The sequence below is a fragment of the Pelodiscus sinensis genome, chromosome 9, assembly GCF_052426305.1.
Source record: "Pelodiscus sinensis isolate ZL-2025 chromosome 9, ASM5242630v1, whole genome shotgun sequence".
Taxonomy (NCBI): domain Eukaryota; kingdom Metazoa; phylum Chordata; order Testudines; family Trionychidae; genus Pelodiscus; species Pelodiscus sinensis.
Window position 1 is genome coordinate 25,117,181 of NC_143060.1, and position 15,102 is coordinate 25,132,282.

General features: G+C 37.9%; 1 protein-coding gene across 3 annotated transcripts in view; it reads left to right on the plus strand.

Annotated features, from left to right (window-relative positions):
• The window catches only part of LOC102460847 (serine/threonine-protein kinase TNNI3K), a 213,073-nt gene that overhangs the window by 60,641 nt on the left and 137,330 nt on the right, over positions 1 to 15,102 (plus strand). For all 3 annotated transcript variants that reach the window (XM_089780463.1, XM_006130399.5, XM_075936240.2), the window contains one exon: positions 11,359 to 11,457. In XM_089780463.1, the coding sequence (XP_089636589.1) occupies positions 11,359 to 11,457 (99 nt within the window). The remainder of the gene's footprint in view (positions 1 to 11,358; positions 11,458 to 15,102) is intronic.

Genomic DNA, 15,102 nt, shown 5'->3' on the forward strand with positions numbered 1-15,102 from the left:
CCTTATGCTATCTATGATATGTTCTCCAACAGCTGCAGCAAGGATATGTTTGCAAACTGTTATGAAATCAAGATGTTTTAAAATAAAGGTATACAGCACATAGCTAAGATAGAAAACATTATTTACTATTTATAGCTATACTTTTTACTCAAAACTAGGGTTTACCATATAGAATTATAGCCTAGACCTAATATTTGCTATGTTGATTACCCATCTGATTTTATATCCTAACAAGTGGCAAAGAGAAATAAACTATCAACACATCATAGAAAGAGAGATACAGGATGTGTGTGTGTACACGTATGTACACGTAAGATTACATTACATATACAGAGAATATGTACAATGTTGCATTTAAAATGTTTTGTACATTTCATTTTTAGAAGATTCTGTTGATATGAATGATCCCTTATACATGAAGGGTAACGTACATTTTTATCTATTTTAAGGCCACTTTACACTGCCAAAGAAGGTGGTTTTATGGTAAATGAGAATCAGGCCCCAAATGGGGAGTGTTGTTGGACCATGTGTGTGAAGTGTCAATTCCACAACAGAAGAAAGTGTATAGACAGAATTATCTAAAATTAGGATTGTAATGCAAGGGAGGAGTCCCTGCCCCCACAGTAATGAATGTAATTGAAAGCCTATTAATATGCACACTGCACATGCCCATAGATGAAACAGTATAGTCACATAAAAATTGTTCTGCCCTCTTTGAAGAAAGTGTCCATTGTTACTGGCTTCAGCAAGTTGCCTTAGAACTGTTGCCAGATAATTATTGGTTCTTCCCAAGAGAGAATCTTGATTAAAGTTTATTTTAATAGGCATTTCTGTGGATTTGTGCACTAGCCTTTTCCTCTGGAGACATCAGTTCAAATCTTGACCTTGTTAACAATCTGCTTTTCGTGGTCATGTCCCATTCATTTTTATAGTATTGAGAAACTAGTCCCAGCTTGGTAGTATTTATATTGACTGGGACCTGGGACTGAGATCCAGAGATAGAGTTATCTGTGGAATTTTGCACATCATTTACCTACACTATGTCTGGTTCTGTCCAATATTTTAATCTACACTAAATTCACTGACAAATATTAGGCAAATGCAATACAATGCAATAATTATGGCAAAGTTGGGAGAAAAAAACATTATTTTAATAAGCATAGTGAAATCTCTAAAAATCTTTTACACACCTGTGCAAGTGCCTCATCCCAGAACTCTTACTTTCTCAAGAAGAGGCATCATTAAAGGAGATATCTACAGTGAAATTTTGAATGAAATTACTCATGATGGATGTGACCCCACATTTGCACACTAATGAAGGTGCCATTACTTTGGTGGGCTAAATAAATATATTATTCAGTGAAAAATCAAAAGGTTATTTTGGTCATCTGTGAAGAAGTTCTAAGAAGCTGTGCAGTGTTTCCTTAGGAAACAAATATATACTACCCCTAACACTTATGTGACATCACCAGCATAACGAATGAAAAATTGTTCCAAATTCCGGTTTCCTGGTTAATATCTACACTAGAGAACATAAAGCAGCATGGCTGATACAATTGTGTCATTGTAAGATCTCTCCTTTAGCTGCTCCATGCTGATGGGCAGGAACTCTACATTCAACATAATTAAACCACCTCCAATGAGCAGAGGTAGCTATGTCTGTAGAAAAATGTCATCCCCCAAAGTAGTACTGTCCATGCTACCTCTTGTACAAATGAAACTTATATTTCTCAGTTGATGTTTTCTCAGACCCCATATTGACTGACACAGCCCTACATCCATAACATGCATTGATATTGGAGGCACCTCTTTAAAAAAAACTAGAATATCTCTACTGCTAATCAATTTTAATTTTCAGATGTCTTCATCTCATAATGCATAGTTGGAACACTTTTGAAATTACCTACTTTGTTGCAAAGTAAATATCAGCTCCGGTCAATCTTTTGAGAGCAATAAATAAGAAAGAAATGACAGATTTACTTCTGATCCACATTTAATAAAAATCTTTCAGCTATATAAAACATAGTGTGACCATTGCTGAAGAGTAGCTGATATGATGGTATACTACCCACTTTGATATAAAATATGACCTTCCTATACTTTCTGAAATACATTAGACATGGAAAAAGACATGAGAGATTTAAAAAGGAATGTGAAGTAAAGTGAGGAAGTCCCTGAAATCTTTGCACTAGTTTCTAGTGACACATCAAATAGTTAGAAAAGGGCCTGAAGAGCAATCCAAGATATGAACACTCAGCTCTAGATTCAAACTTGTGGTGAGCCTCTGTCATGATCTCTTCACTTTGGATCTGAAAATCTGGGGACATAAGATTCAGCTCTGAATTTTGTGGCTTTTCCCCATTTCTGTAAGAATGTGTCTAGAGTACACCTCTCTGTCGACAGAGAGATGTAAATTAGGCACATCGAAATTGCTAATGAAGCAGGGATTTAAATATCCCATGCCTCATTATCATAAACATGGCCGTCACTTTTTTTTAATGGACGGCCATGTTTATGATAATGAGGCACGGTATATTTAAATCCCTGCTTCATTAGCAATTTCGATGTGCTTGATTTGCATCCCTCTGTTAACAGAGGGATGTAGTCTAGACGTAGCCTAAATGACCAGCTTCCTACATGGAAGTGAGGAATGATTTATTCATAGACTGGTATCTATGAAAAGTATTTTGCCATTTCAGATAATTTCTAAATAAAGCTAGAAAAATCATTGTTTCCCTGAACACTTTTGAAGGTTTGGTTCAGTTCAATGTGTATGAACAAGCTGATTAGCTCTCTGAATACATTGATGTTCAAATATACTTAATTCTGGAATAAGTGCAGTCTTTCATTACCAGCATCATGTGAAGAAGTGCTGAGCAGCCAGCTTCAAATCAAGGAAAATAATTAGGATGGAACCTATATGAAAAAGCTGCATTTGTCAAACAGAAACAAGAGCTTATTTAAGCCAACTCGATCGTGTAATTCTCTAGTTGTTCTGTTTTTTGAGGGAGTTGGATTTTTTGCTCAGAAAATGTACAAAAGTACTAGGCATGCAGAAAGAGAGAGAGACAGTGCAATTTGTCAATGCATTTCAAAAAATGTAACAAGAACAAATCAGAAGCTAGAGAAAGGCAATATAAAAGAATCACTCATTAGAGAAGAAATATTTGTACAATCTACTATATATGAGAGAGTTTGTGCATCTGTCTTTGTCTCTAGCTATGTGTCCACCTGTCTGAGTCTGTTCAAGAACTACTCCTCAACAGTCAGAGCAAGGATCGCCGCATTTGATATGCAGCTTCCTCTTATAATAACTTAAAGCAAGATAAGCGTTTCATTGTGCCAAGACAATGGAATGTGCCTGGAATGTGATTGTTTCTCATCAAATGGAAAGGGAGGGCTACGATAGCAGGGACAGTTTTACTCCTGAATGACCAGTGGGAGACAGCAAGAACCAGGAACAGTTATATTCCTGAAAAACAGCCTCCAATGTCCCATTCTGGCCCAAGGGACCAGCCGCCAGCTGGGCAGCACACTCCCTGCTACCCCAGACTGGCCCTGGAGAGCAGCCAGTGGACACCTCTACCCCACCTACTGTGTCTCCCCCACACCTACCAACTCCCTGCCCTGACTCCCACATCCCCTGCAACCCTGGGGCCCCACATACCGAAGCCACTGCCCTGACTCCTGCACCCCCCACACCCTCAGATCCCTGTCCTGAAGGACCCAAGCAATACCAAGTAAATCTTCTAGTATTATTTAGCAGTGTTGCTTAAAAATAGTATACCTATAATTTACGCAAACTTCCAGAGTGGTGTGAAGCAGTCCTAATGTTAAGGAGACATATGTAGAGTGACATCCTGACCTGCTAAAATCAATCAGAAAACTTCCAATTACTTCAAAGTGGCCAGGGATTCTCCCTTAATATTTTACAACAGAAAAGGCCATATTTTCAGTCTGGCCTATGAATATGGACAGAAAAATACTGCATTCCCAAACCTCACATTTACACAATTTGGATAATTTAATACTTAACATCTGTGGAGGTATGCATGCATAAAATCTTTATGAACAAATATTGAAGCCGGGATATAAATTTAAGCACATAACGTTGATTGGTTTCTTCATGTTGCTTGCAGAAAAATACTGTGTCTTGAGTTTAAAGTCGTCATTCTTACAAATTCAACTTTTGTCATTATTTTCCCTTTACTAAAGCAGAATTATTTGCAGAGAGAAATGAATCAGCCACACTAATAAATTTTAATTTCTGGATAAAGAGACAGATTAATTTACAACTTTCAGGTTTTTTTAGTTTTCCAGAATAGATATTTCACATATAGCTTTGAGTTCTTTATTACTTAATTACCATTAGTTGGCTACAAGAAACAAAATATCATTGATCTAATTATACAGGATTTTTCAATACATCTGTATCAGGTTAAGCACTTTTTCTCACACTCTTTCTCTTTTTAAAAGCAGAGAAATTGCAATATATGATAGCCAAAAGAATGCTTCAGATTAGAGTTCACATTTTGAAATTCTGGCCCTCCAAACCTTCTTTCGTCTCCCAATTTCTATCATTTCCCACATCTACTTTTGCCAGTTTTCCCCATAAAAAAATTATATGAACAATGCACCAATCCTGCAATATACTCTTTGTGGGCGCTTCTACACAGCACCGTTGTTTCAAGATAACTAGCGTTATTTCAAAATAACAATGTGAGCATCTACACAGCCATTCTGTTATTTGGAAATAATTTCAAAATAATGGATGTCATATTCCAAAATCTGTAAACCTCATTCTATTGAGAATAACACCTATTCTGAAATAGCTATTTTGAAATAAGGCATGTGTAGAAGCTCTACTGCTGCTATTTCAAAATAGCCCCTATTCAGCACCATTCTAAATTACTGCTCCCCAGTGCCTCCTGGGGCTCTAAATTGAGTTATCACATCTACATTATGGAAGCCTGCCACAGACTAATGTTGAGGCTTCCCTGCAGTTTAGATGTGATATTTTGAAATAAGATATTTCGGAGTAACTATTCTGAAATAGTTTATTCCAAAATAAGCATGCAGTGTAGACGTACCATCATGACAGAGTTCATTGTAGGATTAAGGGAAAAACAAAAGCCTGCGGGGGAGATTTGGCATAAAGCTGTATTTTTTATAGCTCAATGAAATTCATATGAGATGCACAGGATATAAAGTAAATACATGCTTCAGATCACTACATTGCAGACTAATGAGCAAAAAATACAGACTATCTTGTTTTATTTTACTTTTTCACATTGATTTTTTAAAACTTTTGGGTCTGATACTATGAATGGCAGAGCACCCACTAAAATGTGCAGAATGTCCTCAACTCTGGCTGAAGTCAATGAAAACTAAGGATGCTCATCTACTTGCAATGATAAGGCCCCTCGTTTGATGAAATATCATTTTTTGTGAGTAATTTAGAAAAGGCCCATTGTTTTCTCTGTTAGTAATGATCAGATCTTTGCCAGAAATATTCCCTACAGAGATTTGTACTCCACATATATATATACCTCATTTGGTTCTGCTGCTGATTTGGATCCTGATGATTTATAGTTCAGATTCTGCCTTTTTCTTTCCCTTTTTTATAGAACTTTGAAATTGTCTGTCTGCTGAGAATCTCTTCTGCTAGGTTAAAAAGCTTACTTTGCACAGAATTCCATTAATATTCATGAAAATTGGAACTTTAAAAGATTCTCTAAAAAGTGCAGTGATATGTAAGTCAGAGAGGGAAAATATATTTTTGGCATTTCCCCTATTTCAATAAAACAAGTAACGTGTTATTTATTCAGTTAAATAAATAAAAGAAACATACACGGCATCTTATTATATAGATTGTTTGACTTTTCTGTTTCTTGAGAAAATATGCTATTTTTCAGAGCCAGACAAAAAGGAACTGGAGAATCTAGCATTAGGTCTCAGTTCTGGACAGGGCCAGCTTGTAACTTTGGCACAATCTCCATAACTCCTTAAACCACGATGGTAATCACCTCTATAAAATTGGAAGATTGAAGGACACTGCCATAAATGAGATGTTCCAACTCAGCTGAGCCAGCTTGGTGCATAAATACTTCATGTTCTCCGTGTTTTTGTGTCCTATTTGTTTACTTTCGCAAACCTAGTTTGTTGGTTTATTTTATCAGTTAGTGGACATTTTCAGCACATGAACCTCAGTGGGAAGTGTACAAAATTAGAGAAAAAATAAGAGATGCTAGAAACCAAATTAGATACCCAGATGAGTTTTAAAAAACTGTTCCTAAGTCTGATATTTTAAAAACGTTATCCATTTCCAGCCCAGAGAGGTCACTGCTGAATTAATAATACAATTTTAATGTGCACTGATGTGTTATCCAATATTTCCACACTGCAAAACTAATATTGTTGCCTAATTCATTTTATAAATTAAAATTGGCATTTGCAGATTACAATGCAGAGAGGTTTGTGAACTGAGCAGCAAATCCAGTTGGGATGGAGGAGTGTTATTTCATTTCACCTCATGTACAATTGACACTCTAATGTGTGAATCTATTTGTTTTCTTACAACAAGGACTTGTTGGCAAACAAGGAGTTTGTGTTATAACTAGATCTTTCTTAGAATAAAATATAGATTTCACATATAAATCCTATTTTACAATAAAATATTTGTCACCTCTATTTTCATTTGAATGAATATTATTGGTAGGGATGGGTGAACCTCAAACAATTTGAGAAACGTTGGAAAGTTTTCATATTTATTTGAAACGTATATGACTAGTTCCATACTATTTCATTTTCCTTCACCTTTCCACACTAATCCTTCCATCTTTTACAGTTATATATTTTCCCTTCTTCCTAACTCTATTTTTTCATGACTTCTAATCTCAAGCATCTCCAGTTTCCTTCACCTGACATCCAGTATACCCTCTTCATTTCATATGTCATGAGATGGAGAGGTCTCATGTTTTGTCATATATCTCTGTTGTAATCTGGATGGATGGATGGATGGATGGATGGCTGGCTAGAAAAATCTAATCTCATGAATTCAAGGGGCATGAATCTTCTTAGGCCTGCAGCTTTGTTGAAAGTTTGTTGCAGTCATTTATGCTGGGGCAAAGTCAACTAAAATGCAACTGAAATCAGGGCACTCATTTTGCATAGATATAGATGACTACGCAAACTGTTGTGCAATGGTAAATCAGGCTGAGGTCTTCTCCAGAATTTCCTTTCATTTTGGACTACGGGGAGTGGGAGACTTGACTATAGTAGCCGTTTTAGCAGAAACTAATTAATTAATTAAAAAAACTATGCATTTCCATTTCTCTACCATCCAAAATAGCACAGAAAAAAAATCATACAGTAGCCAGATCCTGCCTGTCAAAATTCTTTAAAGTTCCACATCAGCAAACCTCTTTTACTTGGCCTTCCCTTGCTTTCTCTAGAAGAAATCAAACAGCAGCTACAACAAGATAATGTGATCAGTTATTAAGGTGGTACACTGATGAAGGGTCTATCTAGCTGGTGGGAAGGAGTGTGTTTCAACTAAATTAGTTCACTTGAATGACTTTTGATTGGAAAGCCCCTTTAACACTCATGCAGACATAGTTTAAAATCTTCAAAGCCATGTGAGCTGGTTGTGTAGAAACCTTGTTGTTTCAAAAGTGCCTACAGCTGTACTGCAGTAGCTTTTTAAGTGTTGGCATACCCCTAGAATCTGAAGTCCTTGTGTCTCCTTTAAAAATGTAATTTGGGTTCATAAGTCACTTGTGAAAATTTTACCCTTTGTGTCTGTATGGGCATTAAGAGTATTTCTACTTTGGCTACAACACAATTCAAAGAGCAGCTAAAACAATTCAAAGAGTGTTAGACTGTGTCCATGTGGGTGACAAGGGATTTTTGGCTGACTCAAGTGAACCCCTAACCCATCAGCTCAGACCAAGAGTCTGCCTTTGAAGCAAATTGACTCTTCTTCTGTAATGCCTTTAAACCAACAGGTCAAAGCAATGTTTCTAAATACGGTGTTGTTAATTAAATGATGAGGGCAAAACAATTGTCTTCCCATAATGTATCATAAAGTTACTTAAAACATTCTGTATATAATATCTTCAGATAAGAAAACAAATCACCTCAGTTCCTTGGCTACCTGCTTTGGAAGGAGAAACCATTCAAGTGGTAAGAATGGTGTATTTCAGGAGATTAGTACTCCTTCCCTTTCCCCTGCCTTTCATTACTTATTTTATCTGTGACCTAACTTTATTTATCTTATCTATTCCAGTGAGGTGAGGAGAACATATAGATAATGTACCTCAATTCTGTCTTCTGACCCCAGGTCAAACAAAAAAGAACATGCAGAAACATTTCATTATGCTTTATTAGTAGACAACTCCTTTAATTTTATCTTAAATTTGTCAATTAGTATTTCACAACCATTTGTAAGCTTCTTTAGGCATTTAGAGCTTCATTCTGATCAAGGTTAATTCTATAATTCTTATGGACCAACAAAGAGTTAAGAGATTTGCTAGTTTTGTGCAAATGATCTTTATGGGACATGACTGATTATATCTATAACTGATAAATTGGAAAGAATTAGGCCAGTGCTCGGTAATTCTCTTATTTAAGTTTTAATGGCTTAATTAATAAAGACTCTGAAAAGCATTGCAGATATTTTAGATGTGTTAACACAGAGATATACATAGGCTAATGCTGATGCACATGGCTTAATTGTTGAAGTTGTCTTTCTCATTTTAATTTTACCTACTAGAAAGTCAATATCCATTGATTTAATTTTGTTAGAAGAATTCTTATCTCCTGCCCTTGTCCAAGAGACAGAATCTTTATGTAGTCTATCTTATGTTCCATTTGTTGACTCTCTCTCTAACCTTCAAAGTTACCTTAATTAACAGTCTCTGTTTGAAGTGGACATAATTTACTGAATTTTCAAAAAGCTTTGGATAATGCCTTTCATAAAAGACTCTTATGGCAAATAACAAGAGGGTAAAGGAAACAGACATGTTGTGAATTAAAAACTGGTTAAGCAAGAAGAAATAGAAATAGAGCTGTAGTGAATTACTCCTTAGAGTGAAAAGCAAATTAATAGTGGAGCACCACAAAGGTCAGTCTTATTTTATAAACTAAAGCTTCGGAGGAGAAAGTGGGTAATATGCTGCTGAAGATTGCTGATTGTAGTAAATATTTTCAATTAGTTGAGAAAAAATTATGAGAAACTGCAGATATTTTTAAACTGGAGATGGACCTGTTGCAGTTCAGGGCTACGGTGGTCGACCTCACGAAGCCAAAGTCCTATCCCATCCCATCCCATCCCAGGAAGAACTGGGGCCTTCCTTGATCAGTAGATCCTGTCCATTTTCTTGCTCAGAAAGAAGAACACGAGTCAATCTAACCTCAGGTTACTTATTCAAAAGTTTTTTTTCTTTGTCTGTTGGTCTCTGAAGAATCTAGTTTGAACTGGTACTTTTCTAGAGGTATTACAATGCAAGTGAATTTGCCTATGAACTCCTGCTTCCCGCTCCCTCCCCCCGCCCCCACACACACACTTTTCTTAATTCCTTGAAAAGCTGTAGTCACTCCTCCCATTAGAATTATTTACAGCCCTTGGCCCACAATGATGCATAATCTTAATACAGTAAAATCTCCAACCGTGTTGCCGGAAATTGCCATATATATCATGAGATCAAAACTGGAATCTCAGATTTATCTCCCTTTGAATACTGGATTGTAAGGATATAAATCTCTTCTCTTTCAATTTTCCTTCTGGTTCAAGTCTAAAACCATAAAGGACCTAACTTCTGGTCTGGTTCAAATGCAGGAAAAATATTGCAGGAATGCTCTTCTTGGGGGAGAGGAGGGAGGAGGTTGTTTGTTTTATTGGGAGGAGGGGTTGTTTTGTTTTTTGGTCAGTAAAGATTAATCAGCTAACACTTGTGTAGTGCTTTGAATCCAGAGACTTTTAAGTTGCTTCACACTTCCCCCATGGTGACAGATGATGAAACTGAGACACTTAGCAGTTAACACTCCATTTTTCTAAACTAACTTGTAATGTGAATATCTTTAAATGCCTATGGTCTAGTTTCCACAGATACTAAACACCCATAACTCTAAATGAAATCAGTGGGAGCTTGTTTCTGAGAGCTGCATGAAAATGTCCTTTGATGTAAGAGTACACATTTATTCACTGTGCCTGCTTCCTAAAGAAGAAAGGTCTCTCTGGCTGCTGTTTGTATGCAGTTCTGAAACTGTCTTCTCATCCAAAGCTCTCTGTGAAGCATGAGCCTACCCATATAGATCAGTCCAGATTTTACAATTCCTAAGAATAATTAAAACCTTCTGTTAAATGAGCTTATGGCCCCCGTCCAGTTATCAGTTGACTGGAACCACATTACAAATTATTCGTCATGTCTGACATTCATTAGGACCATCACTGGCAGTGTCAGCAGAGGGGAAGAATGGGTAGCAGTGCCATCTGCACTATCCACTCATCTCTTTACCTGAGGAATGCCAGTAGGCTGTTTTCCCTGCTGCTCCCCAGGCTGTGGATAATCTCCTGGGTTGTCACTCAAACACCTTTCACAGACTCTCATGCAGGCTATAAGGGAAAACAATAGCATTCCATAAACCTGTATGTCATATTATGCAAATGAGCTGTGGCACAAGGCCCTTACTGGCTATAAAGGCTCCCTTGGGTTTCAAAAAAATAACAGTGCTTAAGCTTCAATGAGTAATCCAAAATGATTTAATTCAAATTTCCATTTTGACAGTTATTCAGAAGGCCAGTGCTTCAAAATTAATAGTGGCTCGACCAAACGATTGGCCTCTGGAATGACTAAGAGGGTAGAAATTTGAAAGAAACCACTTTGAGTTATTTATTGAAGTCTAAGGGCTATTATCTTCTAACATACACTGAAATATTTACACATTGAGGGAATTATGCTTGTGAATTTACCTGCATGTATTTAAATTAAAAGGGGTCTTTTGTTTGGTTTTGTTTTCTTGTAAAAACTGTGATGTATTTATTGGTTTTTGTTCATGAAGCCTAAAAGATAATTAAAGGCTATTCTAAGCCTTCTGAGTCAGTCATTCCCAGGCCTCTCCCTTCACAAATCAGGCTTTTTATTGGCAAATACATGTTCAGGTTTATTTATAAGGCATCAGTGACATTCAGTGTTCAGTTATAGTACTGTAAGTTAATCGCTTTTATATGCTGTATGCAGTTCTCCATCTTTATAGGTTAGTGTTTGTTCTTTGTAAGCATAATGTAATAGGTTTTTATTATAAGGTGACCACATAGAGAGCTTCTAATTGGAATTTTTTTATTTCTTTTTCTTCTAGGCTGTGGATATACTTTTGCAGCATGGAGCTTATGTCAATGTTCAAGATGCAGTGTTTTTCACCCCACTACACATTGCAGCATACTATGGCCATGAACAGGTAACTAAATGGGCAGAATCCGACAGAGATGAAAGCATAGAATCATAGAATCATAGGACTGGAAGGGACCTCAAGAGGTCATCGAGTCCAGCCCCCCGCCCTCAAGGCAGGACCAAGCTCCGTCTACACCATCCCTGACAGATGTCTATCTAACCTGTTCTTAAATATCTCCAGAGAGGGAGATTCCACCACCTCCCTTGGCAATTTATTCCAATATTTGACCACCCTGACAGTTAGGAATTTTTTCCTAATGTCCAATCTAAACCTCCCTTGCTGCACTTTAAGCCCATTACTCCTTGTCCCGTCCTCAGAAACCAAGAGGAACAAATTTTCTCCTTCCTCCTTGTGACACCCTTTTAGATATTTGAAAATCACTATCATGTCCCCCCTTAATCTTCTTTTTTCCAAACTAAACAAGCCCAATTCATGAAGCCTGGCTTCATAGGTCATGTTCTCTAGGCCTTTAATCATTCTTGTCGCTCTTCTCTGTACCCTTTCCAATTTCTCCACATCTTTCTTGAAATGTGGCACCCAGAACTGGACACAGTACTCCAGCTGAGGCCTAACTAGTGCAGAGTAGAGCGGCAGAATGACTTCACGAGTTTTGCTTACAACACACCTGTTGATACAACCTAGAATCATATTTGCTTTTTTTGCAACAGCATCACACTGTTGACTCATATTCAATTTGTGGTCCACTATGACCCCTAGATCACTTTCCGCCATGCTCCTTCCTAGACAGTCGCTTCCCTTCTTGTATGTATGGAACTGATTGTTCCTTCCTAATTGGAGCACTTTGCATTTCTCTTTATTAAACCTCATCCTGTTTACCTCTGACCATTTCTCTAACTTGCTAAGGTCATTTTGAATTATGTCCCTATCCTCCAAAGAAGTCGCAACCCCACCCAGTTTGGTGTCATCTGCAAACTTAATAAGCGTACTCTCTATCCCAATATCTACATCATTGATGAAGATATTGAACAGTACGGGTCCCAAAATAGACCCTTGCGGAACTCCACTTGTTATCCCTTTCCAGCAGGATTTAGCACCGTTAACAACAACTCTCTAACTACGGTTATCCAGTCAATTATGCACCCACCTTATCGTGGCCCTATCTAAGTTATATTTGCCTAGTTTATCAATAAGAATATCATGCGAGACCGTATCAAATGCCTTACTAAAGTCTAGGTATATGACATCCACCGCTTCTCCCTTATCCACAAGGCTCGTTATCCTATCAAAGAAAGCTATCAGATTAGTTTGGCATGACTTGTTCTTCACAAACCCATGCTGGCTATTCCCTATCACTTTATTACCTTCCAAGTGTTTGCATATGATTTCCTTAATTACCTGCTCCATTATCTTCCCTGGGACAGACGTTAAACTGACCGGTCTGTAGTTTCCTGGGTTGTTCTTATTCCCCTTTTTATAGATGGGCACAATATTTGCCCTTTTCCAGTCTTCTGGAATCTCCCCTGTCTGCCATGATTTTTCAAAGATCATAGCTAAAGGCTCAGATACCTCCTCTATCAGCTCCTTGAGTATCCTGAGATGCATTTCATCAGGACCTGGTGACTTGCTGACATCTAACTTTCCTAAGTGATTTTTAACTTGTTCTTTGTGTATCCTATCTTCTAAACTTACCCTCTCTCTGCTTGTATTCACTACGTTAGGCACACCTCCAGACTTCTCGGTGAAGACCGAAACAAACTAGCTCTTGCACAACTAGCCACATATAGTTTTACTGTCAGTCAATCTGTCTTTATATCCGGAAGGGTCCTAATAGAGAGAGACTGCACAGGTTCCACATAACTTAAGTTCTGCCTTTAACTGTATCTGATATTTTCTGCTGTTTGAAAGCTCACAGGAATGTGTCTATTCATGTTTTAACTACCCCTAGCCAGCCCTACAAGTCAAATGTATTAACCTCCAAAGAGTTCTGGAAATTAGTTGCCATTCATGAGAGTGGGAGAGCTTTTCTAACCTATAAAAGGGCTTCTCACCCAGGGATATTCTTTATACAGTGCTCACCACCCATCCTACATCTTGAAGCTACCTTATATTCATTAACTGTAATGTGTATAAATGGCCCATAGCAGGCCCACCAATGGAGGGAGGGCAAAAGGGGCAACTGCCCTGGTGGCTGGAAATTCAAAGAGGGAGAAGGTGGTTTGGGCAGGGCTGAGGGCTGGCAGGCTGGGCCCCGCCCCTTCTGCTGAGGCCTCACCCACACTTTGCCAAGTCTGTAGGCTCTCCTAGTCCATAGTAACTCAATAACAAATTGATTGGTGCACCTTGGATTTAATAAATACAATCCAGGCCCCATGGAAGTCAATAGGAAAATTCTCAGTGGATCTAATGAAACCAGATTTCACCCAGCATGTTGTGGATGCAAAGAGCCAAATCTTGCTTATCGTACTCTCACCGGCAGTGAAATTTTTAAGTACTGATGCCTTGGCCCTAAACCTTCCTAATCTCATTTCTCTTTGCTCATCTAGAAGTGTCTGTGACTGTGGGTAATATACTCACAGTACAGGAGATCCTTGGGTTCAGAAGAAGCCTTGTGTCTGTATTGGCTTTTATGAGTCAGTCCCCGAGCCTTTCTTTTACTGAAAACATGCCTATGCCAGGGCATTTTCAGAATTTCAAAGCATGACCTGTAGGTAGAGTATATTTTTCATTTCACTGAAGTTTATTTAGAAGAGTTGGAGAGTCATTCCCAGAAAATGCTTTTGAAAGGATAGACTCCAAGAGAACAGATGATTGAAAATTCTATATTTCTATGGTTCAATAGCAGTAAGGATGTGCACAAAGCATGCAATCTTGCACCTTCCTTTTTTATACATTCACCTCCTCATCCAGTAACATTAAGAAACTCTTTACATGTTGGGCTGAGAGATTAGCTTGCTTATTTCCCATGAACCACTTTTGAACAAATAGTCACAGTCTTGTGAAATTATGCTAAAATGCATATGGTGCTTTTGTGATAAGGGACTCTACTTTCTGAAGGAAGCTACGGCTCTGACATAGCTAATTTATGGATGTTAAGGACATTTACTTTATTATGCTGACTAGGCCAGTTAAACAAATAAGTGTGTCTTTTTCTCAACCCCTCACTATCCATATCACTTTAAAAATGAACTGATATTTGCTAGTGAACAATGTAATATGTTATAGGCGTATAACTTACAAATGGACATTGTAATGAGTTTCATGAAAGAATTTATATAGACCTATATAACTTGTTTTAATTTCAAAAAATAGAGCTTTCTTACTCAAGATGTTAAGAAATCCAGTACGGGCAGTCCCCGACTTACGCGGATCCGACTTATGTCGGATCTGCACTTACGAACGGGGCTTTCTCGCCCCGGAGGTCGAGGTGGCGGATTGCTACCTGCGAGCTCCAGGGCGAGAAAGCCCCGTTCGTAAGCTGCTCCGGTGCCCCTGGTCTGCTGGAGACCGCAGTCTTCAGCAGTGACTGAATCTGGACGCCAGTTCCAACTTACATACAGATTCAACTTAAGAACAAACCTACAGTCCCTATCTTGTACGTAACCCGGGGACTGCCTGTATAGAGTAAACTTTAACCTATGATTACCAACTGAAATTTATTAGCAGCAGGTTTAAAACAAATAAAAGGAATTA